Source organism: Sorex fumeus, unplaced genomic scaffold, assembly GCF_029834395.1.
Source record: "Sorex fumeus unplaced genomic scaffold, SorFum_2.1 ptg000039l, whole genome shotgun sequence".
Classification (NCBI taxonomy): domain Eukaryota; kingdom Metazoa; phylum Chordata; class Mammalia; order Eulipotyphla; family Soricidae; genus Sorex; species Sorex fumeus.
Window position 1 is genome coordinate 12,270,238 of NW_026606096.1, and position 8,871 is coordinate 12,279,108.

The following is an 8,871-nucleotide window of genomic DNA, read 5'->3' on the forward strand; positions in this document are numbered from 1 at the left end:
ACAAATAGCTTTCTCATCCTGTTTTCATAGGGCCCAGGTCTCTGAGGCTTAAGTTAGAGCAGAAAGAATGGTGGAGTCGTAAAGATGTGCCCGGAGCTGGAGGTTCTTTATCTTCTTAACTACTTCTTTGACACTCTGGAAGGTGTTCCACATGGCTCTCTTCCTCCTGCGCAATATTGGCACCAAATCATTCCTCATGTTGAGTTCTCAAGTCAGGTACACATAGCTGCTACATTCGGAGATGTTTGTTCCATTGAGAGCAAATGGAACATCAAGGACTTGTTCATTTTCACAAATACTGTTTTGGTGAGATTCACTGCAGTCTGAACTTTCCACACTCACAGCTGAAGTCGGCCAGCATTTGCGCCGCTTGGCTAATGTTTGGTATTATTAGAATGATGTCATCATGAAGCAGAGGTGTTGTAGTTGCCGACAATTTATCTTAATTCCCATTTCTTCCCATTCTAGTCGTCGAATGACATTCTAGAGGGTGGCACTGAAGAATTTCGGTGAAATGGTATCACCCTGCCAAACCCCTCTCTTGATCTCGATGATCACTTCCTTGTAGATTGGTGAGATCCTGGTAGTGAATCATTAATACAGCTCAAGGAGGATTCGGATGTACTGAATTTAAATGCCCTGTTTGGCTAGGGCTTCGATGACCGCTTCAGTCTCAGTAGAATCAAAGGTATTCTCTAAATTAATGAACGTTAGACAGAGCGGCATGTGGAAGTCTCGTGAAATATCAATGAGTTTAGTCACTTGTGGATATGATCGATTCTGCTGAATCAGGACTTCTTATACAATTATATAAAATAAGTTTCAGTTTCATACATTTGAATTGAAATGTGAACAACAGTCAAAAGCATCTGTTTTTACTATTGGAGGAGATTTCATGCAAGTAAATATCCCTTTTCCACTTTTTTTTTTTAGGTTCTATCTGGCTGTGTTCATTGTCACATGACACAGCCCCCACAGAACTGTGCAGTGCTGAGATTGAATCTGGGCCTCCAATAAGTATTCACACTGTAGCACTGTCTTTCCATTTTCATTGATTTGCTCGAGTGGGCCCAGTAACATCTCCATCGTGAGACTTGTTGTTACTGTGTTTGGTATATCGAATACGTCACGGGTAGCTTACCAGGCTTTGCTGTGCAGGCCAGATACTCTAGGTAGCTTGCCAGGCTCTCAGAGAGCGGCAGAGGAATCGAACTCAGCTTGACCGGGCTGGCTGTGTGCAAGGCAACTATTGCCCTATCTGCCTGTTGTCTGTTGTCTACAAGTTATTCACTCAAGTCATCCTGAATAGGATTGGAAGAACACTAGATTAAGGACAACCGTGCAAACAAGTCGGGTTCCAAAAAGGATTCAGCATAATCGTCCATATCCACATGATAACCAAGTTCATTGAGGTTTCTCAGAAGTTCAAGATGCAGCTCTGTCTAATGTTCATTGATCTAAAGAAGGCTTTGATTCTGTTGACTGAAGTGTCATCGAAGCCCTAGGCAAACAGGGCATTCAAACTCAATACATCAGGATCCTCTGTGAGCTGTGTTGCGGATTCACTACCAGGATCTCACCATTCTAGAGAGATGATCATTGACTCATGAGAGGCGTTCGGCAGGGTGATACCATTTCACCAAAACTCTTCAGTGCCACACTCGAGAATGTTAGGCGACAACTGGAATGGGAAGGAATGGATGTAAAGATAGACAGTCAGCAACTACACTACCTCTGCTTCGCTGATGACATCATTCTAGTTACACCAAACATCAGCCAAGCAGTACAAATTTTGGCGACTTCGACTGTGAGTGTGGAAAGGTTGGAATACAGCTAAATCTCATGAAGACAATGTTTATGAGAAATGGTCTCGTTCCTCATGTTCCTTTCACTCTCAACGGGATGGACATTTCCAAAGGCAACAGTTACATGTACCTAGGTCAAGAAGTCAACATGACGAATGACCTGGCACCTGAGTTGCGCAGGAGGAAGAGAGCATCTTGGAACGCCTATCAGAACGTCGAAGAAATAACTAATAGGAGGAAGAAACTCCAGCTCCGGGCCCATCTCTTCAATTCCACTGTTCTTCCTGCATTAACATACGTCTCAGAGACCTGGGTCCTAATAAAACAGGATGAGAATGCTATTCGATTCTCCCAAAGAGGAATCAAAAGAGCTATGCTTGAGGTATCATGCTTCACTCGAATGAGAGAAAGAATCCGGACTTCCGACCTCTATCAACGGTCAAGAATCAGGGATACTCTCTTGTTTGCCAAGGCGTCGAGAATTAGATGGGCTGGACACATAATGTGATTTGGAGGCAGCCGCTGACTAGAGCCATTACTGACTGGATTCCATGGGATATCAAAAGATCGCGTGGCCGACCACCTATGAGATGGTCAGACTTCTTCGAAAGACCTTGACAGAATGGTTTGAGGCTGCTCATCGTCCTAGAATGAGCAGACAGCATTGGGCTACACTAGCAACTGACAGGGACAAATGGAGACATTACTGGTACCCACATGAACAAATCGATGGGTGATGGGATTTCAACTGATCAAGTGATTAAGTGATGCATGCTCACATTTCAACTCAAATGTGTGACACTGAAGCTTAGTTTAAGTAATTGTATAAGAAACCTCGAAGCTAATATTATTTAGATTTATCTTGGCTTATGGCTTTCAATTTAAGTTTGGCAATGTAATTAAAAATACCCTTTAACCCATCGAGAGAGACTGGGGGTGGAGTGTGGGGTATTGGGGATGGTGGGAGGGAAACTGGGGACATTGGTGGTGGGAAATGTACACTGGTGGAGGAATGGGTGCTGGATCATTGTATGACTGAAAACCAAAACCCAATTATAAACAGCTTTGTAATGGTCTATCTCATCAATAGTCAGTTAACAAAATTAAAAAAAAAAAAGTAATATATCGTTCATGCCTGCTTCAATCAGCTTAGTCAATGGCTGAATAAATTGCAGTAGACCTACAATAAAGCAATGTGTATAGGGGGTGGAGTGATAGCACAGCAGGAAGGGTGTTTGCCTTGCACACGGCTGACACAGGTTTGATTCCCAGCATTCCATATGGTCCAGCACCGTCAGGAATAATTCCTGAGTACATGAGCCAGGAGTAACTCCTGTGCATCACCGGGTGTGACCCAAAAAGAAAAAAACAAAACTATCCTTTAAGTATTATCTACCAGATAAGAGCTTTCCAGTGTTCTTAGGACAAGCTTTCCCCAGGCAGTGATGTGTCCCTAAAGGAGCTCTGAGGAGAAGGTGAGAGAGCAGAAGGAAAAGGCCCGAATGTGACTACAGCAGGAACAGGTTTATGGTACTGAGCACAGGGTTTGCTCTTGGTGGACTGGGTGAGGTTTTCAAATAAGAAAATTCAAGGATGTTTCCAACGACTTTCACACGTGCTGATAGAAAGTTAAATAAATGGTGTCTCAATCAGAGAGCTGTGGACACTTATAATGTCATTTTAAATATTTTTTTTATTTATTGTTTAAAATTTGGGGCTGAAGCAATAACACAGCAGATAGGGCGTTTGCATTCCACGCAGCCAACATAACCTACCCGAGTTCAATTCCTCCGCCCCTCTTGGAGAGCCCAGCAAGCTACCGAGAGTATCTCACCCGCAACTCAAAACCTGGCAAGCTCCCAGTGATGTATTCGATATGACAAAAAAAGTAACAGCAAGTATCACAATTTGTTGTGAGATGTTACTGGTACCTGCTTGAGCAAATCGATGAACAACGAGAGTACAGTGCTATAGTGCTACAGTTTAAAATTTTATTAGGGCACAGCAATTTAACAAGTTTCTCATAGTAGAATATGTGACCCAAACTGTTCTGGCACCAGTGCCACCCCCAGTGTCATTGGCGAAAATTTTTGAAATCTCAATGCAGCACTGAAGACTCTGGAAAGGACAAATTGTGGACCCACTTACACTCCCCTGTGGAGAGACTGAAACTGTAGCGCAGCCTGGAACTTCAGTGTATTTTGGTATTTAATTAATTTTATAGGGCTGGAGCAATAACACAGCGGGTAGGGCGCTTGCCTTGCTTGCAGCCGACCTGGGCTGACGTTGGTTTGATTCCTCCGCCCCACTTGGAGAGCCCGGCAAGCTACCGAGAGTTTCGTGCCCTCATGCAAAGCCTGGCAAGCTAACCATGACATATTTGATATGCCAAAAACCGTAACAAGTCTCACAATGGAGATATTACTGGTGCCCGCTCAAGGAAATCACTGAACAATAGGAGGATTGTGCTATACAGGGCTATAATTAGTTTGGTTGTGCCACACCCTACACTGAACATGGCATTCTGTTGACTCGGTGCCACACCTGGCAAACACCTTAGAGCCTCCATTATCTCTCTTACCCCAACAGCACTTTCCTTCTAATTCATAAACATTCTCTACTTTTTCTCAATGAGAATGGGATAGGGAACATAAAGACAGTTAAGGAAGGGCTTGCTTCCTGTGAACGCTACTTCCCTAAACATGGAGCTTCTAGTGACAGGTTAGAGCTCTGGGGAATCCCATCACTGCTCTGAAAATCCCTTCTATCCAGCCCCACCCGACCTCCCGTCAGTCATTCCTGGGTGGGTCTCTCCAGACCCACCTTATGATGCATATAAACACGGTGCTGAGTGCAGGGCACACAATGCGCTAGTGCCAGCCTGAGTCTGCATCCTTCAAGGGAAGTAGCTCACCAGCAGGACCAAGCACTGCACCAGCCAGAGTCAGGATCAAGGTGAGTTAGTGATCAATCTGGGGCTTGTAGTAACTGGAGGCAGGATTAAGGGACAAGAAATCAATCAGGGAATTTGTGGTTCTTGTGGGGTCAGAGCATTATTTCTACAGCTTCCTTAGTGCCTACTGTGTGCAGGGTCTAGAGGGGCTCCGTTTGACCATCTGATCTCTATTTTCTTTATACTATACCCCAGAGTTGAGTGACCATTCCTCTGATGTAAAAGGGGTCATTTTCTCATCACAGAAAGTGGTGATCACTTGAAACAGGGGATTCTAATAGATGAAGCCCCGGAGGTTGGTGGGCTTATTGGTGAAAACAGTTTGGAGGGCCTTGAATCCAGTTGGGAGCTGTGTTTTCACAGAGATAAATCACAGAGAAAACCATATTAAATTTCGAACAGAGGCTGAGTTTGTGATTTTTTAATTTTTTATTTTCTGGCAGGAGAAAACTTTAGGAGTTCGAACTTGTGAGCAAAAACGTCCTTGTCCTGCCCTTTCCACACCTAAGGATGGAGGAGGTGTCGGCAGCCCTAGCCAAAATGCATCCAGAACTCATCTGTCTCGTCTGCCTGGACTACCTTAATGACCCTGTCACCATCGACTGCGGCCACAACTTCTGTGACTCCTGCATCCGCATGTCATGGAAGGACTTGCAGAACACATTCCCCTGTCCTGTGTGCCGGCAGGCCCACCAGGAGAGGCTTGTCAGTGCCAACGCCCAGCTGGGCAGGCTGCTGGACCTGGCCAAGCTCCTGCACAGATCTGAGAGCAGCGAGATGGCGTGGGCAGAGGAGCGCTGGTGTGAGGAGCACAGACAGGGAGTGAGTCTCTTCTGCGAGGATGACCAGGAGCTGGTATGTCCTCTGTGTGCCCAGGGCTCTGCCCACCAGGGCCACCACGTCAGGTTGGTGGCCGAGGCAGTGGCTCATCACAGACAGAGGCTTGGTGACTATATCGAGTCCCTGAAGAAGCAGCTGGTAGAGGTGCACAAGCGAGAAGTCGCCCAAGATAGAAACCTCCTGCAGCTGAGAGCAGACGTGGAAAAGCACAGGAGTCAGCTGGCCTCGGAATTTGAGCAGCTCACCCAGTTTGTGGAGCGTGAGCAGGAGGTGGCACTCTGTAGGCTGGCAGAAGAGGACAAACGCCTGCAGCAGCAGCTCAGGGCCAACCTGGAGGCCTACTCGGACCACATCTCGGAGCTGAAGAACCTCAGACGGGAGGTGGCGGAGCGAAGCGTGATGTCGGAGGAGATGGTGCTGAGGGGGGTGAGGGACCTACAGCAGCGCTGGGCGGGACTGCAGCCCCCAGCCGTGCAGCTCCTGCGCTTCAGGTCAGTGACCTACAGCCTCCCTCCTCTGTGCTCAGCACTCAACAGCATCATCCAGAGATTCCGAGAGAGCATCAGCCTGGACCCCGACACGGCCCACCCCAGCCTGCGCGTGTCCCAGGACCTCTAGTCGTTGACCTGCATGAGGAAGAGGTCCAAAGGGGATGGGGACCCCGTGCCCTGGGATGACTACACCCCGCTGGTTGTCCTGGGCCGGGAGGGCTTTTCCTCTGGCCGCCACTACTGGGAGGTGCAGGTGGGCACCAAGCCCGAGTGGGCCGTGGGCGTGTGCAGTGTCGCCCCTTCGGCCCAGACCTCACGGCCCCTGGTGGCTCCCAAAAGATGCTGGACGCTGCAGCTGCAGGACGGCGACTACCTGGCCATGGGCTCGGGGACCATGCCTCTGGCTTTCAGGGACCAGCCTGCTACTATCGGCGTTTACCTGGACTGGGAGCTGGGCCAGCTTTCCTTCTACAACGCGGCCGACAGGTCTCACCTGCACTCGTTCACAGAGCCCTTTGCTCAAGAGCTCAAGCCCTACTTTCGCGTAGGGCCTGACTGCGCCCCTCTCTCCGTGAGGGCGGGGAGGGCTGGGGAAGGGTGAGCACAGCCTGGGTTTCCCCCCTGCCTCATGTGGACTATAGGTTATCTGATATATATGAGACTGGTTGCATAAGTCTTCAATTTTGGGGCAGCTTAGGGAGATGATCTCTTCTTGTAACTCTTTGTAATATATCTCTGATTATTTTGCACCTATATGCCTGTGTCTAAGAAAATACACTTTTACTGCAAAGAAAAGTCTTACTTCCTTGCAGCAGAAATATGTTTTAAAAGGCATTACACAGATCTCACGGGCTGGAGCGATAGCACAGCGGTAGGGCGTTTGCCTTGCACGCAGCCAACATGGCCGACCCGAGTTCGATTCCTCCGCCCCTCTCGGAGAGCCCGACAAGCTACCGAGAGTATCTCGCCCGCACGGCAGAGCCTGGCAAGCTCCCCGTGACATATTCAATATGCCGAACACAGTAACAACAAAGTCTCCAATGGAGACGTTACTGGGCCCACTCGAGCAAATCGATGATCAACGGGAGGGCCTTTTACTTTTACACAGGTCTCATATCCATTCCTGCTTATTACTTTATATCTACAGTGTATTTTATTAGCGGTATGCACATTTGACAAATTTCCCTCAATTATATAAAACCTAGGAGTAGTGATCTCCATGCCTGGAACAAGGAATATCCTCTAAGCCCTACTGAGTATCAGGTTTAAATACTAAAATAAGTATATAAAAAAGTTAAAAACAGTTCTGGATTTAGTTTTGATATATTTTCTGTATTTACAAAGAGAATTTGGACTAAAATATCACATGCCATCATAATTACACCACTCACTAATGAGTGGTGCAATTACACCACTCATTAATGATTGGTCAAAGACCTTTCTGTGTAAACATTCCTTCTTCTGTTGACATGTATGTCATAAGCAGGCTTAAAGCGCTCATTAGAATCTTTCTAATATTCTTAAATATTCTATTTATTAATTGTTTTCAAATTTAATTCAAAAAAACAAATATGCTAATTTAACTTCAACGCATGAAAAATATGTCCTTCATTTTGTATTTTTTAATCACTCTTTTCATTTTCTTTTAGTAAGAATAGTATTTCGTGGGCTCACTTGGTATGAGTTCCTCAAAAGGAACACAACTAAGATGGGATTGAAGAATATACTATCAGGATCATGATCACGATCATCCTGTTGTTCGTTGATTTTCTCAAGCAAGCACCAGTAACGTCTAATTCTTCTTAGCCCTGAGATTTTTAAAAGAGCCGTTTCAATGCTCTTTCAGGATTAGAAGAATGAGCCCCATCATTATTACTGGTATTTGGCATATTGAGTATGACCCGGGAAGTTTGCCAGACTCTGCCGTGCGGGCAGGATACATTAGGTAGCCTGCCACGTTCTCCAAAAGAAAAAATAAGATGCCGCGAATGAGGCCGCACACTTCTGGGAGCTGGGTTTTATAGTCTCTGCGTCTTGACCATTGATGGGACCAATCTGGCGCTGGCGGCAGCTGGTGGGTGTGACGCCTACCTACTGGAAGATGAGGGGGGTCTGGGTGGAGAAGGTCCAGTCCCAATCCGAGTAGGCTTGGAGACCTCAGCCCCAGGACCCGCATGGGTTCCTCTGCCAGTTCTTTCATGAATGAGGCCCGTCCGGACGAGTAGAGAGTGGTCCCAGCATGGCCGTGGCTGGCTCCGGAGATCCTCAGCTGCTGGGGCTCTGCTCGGGGTGGGGGGTGGAGAGAAACTCAACCCTCCCCCGTCGAAGGGGCCCCAGTGAGGACAGCAAGGCACGGGGACAGGAGACTGCGCTGTTCTCCTCCGGGAGCTGGGTTTTATAGTCTCTGCGTCTTGACCGTTGATGGGACCAATCTGGCCCTGTCGGCAGCTGGTGGGTGTGATGACTACCTACTGGAAGATGGAGGGAGGGGTCTGGGTGGAGAAGGCCCAGTCCCAATCCGAGTAAGCTTGGAGACTTCAGCCCCGGGGACCCGCATGCCTGGGTTCCTCTGCCAGTTCTTTCATGCTTGAGGCCCGTCTAGACATGTGGAGAGTGGTCCAAGCATAGCTGTGCCTGACTCCGGAGGTCCTCAGCTGCTGGGGCTCTGCTCAGGGTTGGAGGGGGGGGGAGAGAGAAACTCAACCCTCGAAAGGAATACAACTAGGGTGGGATTGAAGAATTTACTATCACTAGCTCTAAAATAGGAAGACTCAATATGGTC

At 47.5% G+C, this 8,871-nt stretch overlaps 1 protein-coding gene across 1 annotated transcript; it reads left to right on the forward strand.

The window, feature by feature from the left end:
- Positions 1-5,268: 5,268 nt before the first annotated feature.
- On the forward strand, positions 5,269-6,216 carry LOC130028108 (tripartite motif-containing protein 75-like). Its single transcript, XM_056118835.1, has one exon. The coding sequence runs from the start codon at positions 5,269-5,271 to the stop codon at positions 6,214-6,216; it is 948 nt and encodes a 315-aa protein (XP_055974810.1).
- Positions 6,217-8,871: the final 2,655 nt, after the last annotated feature.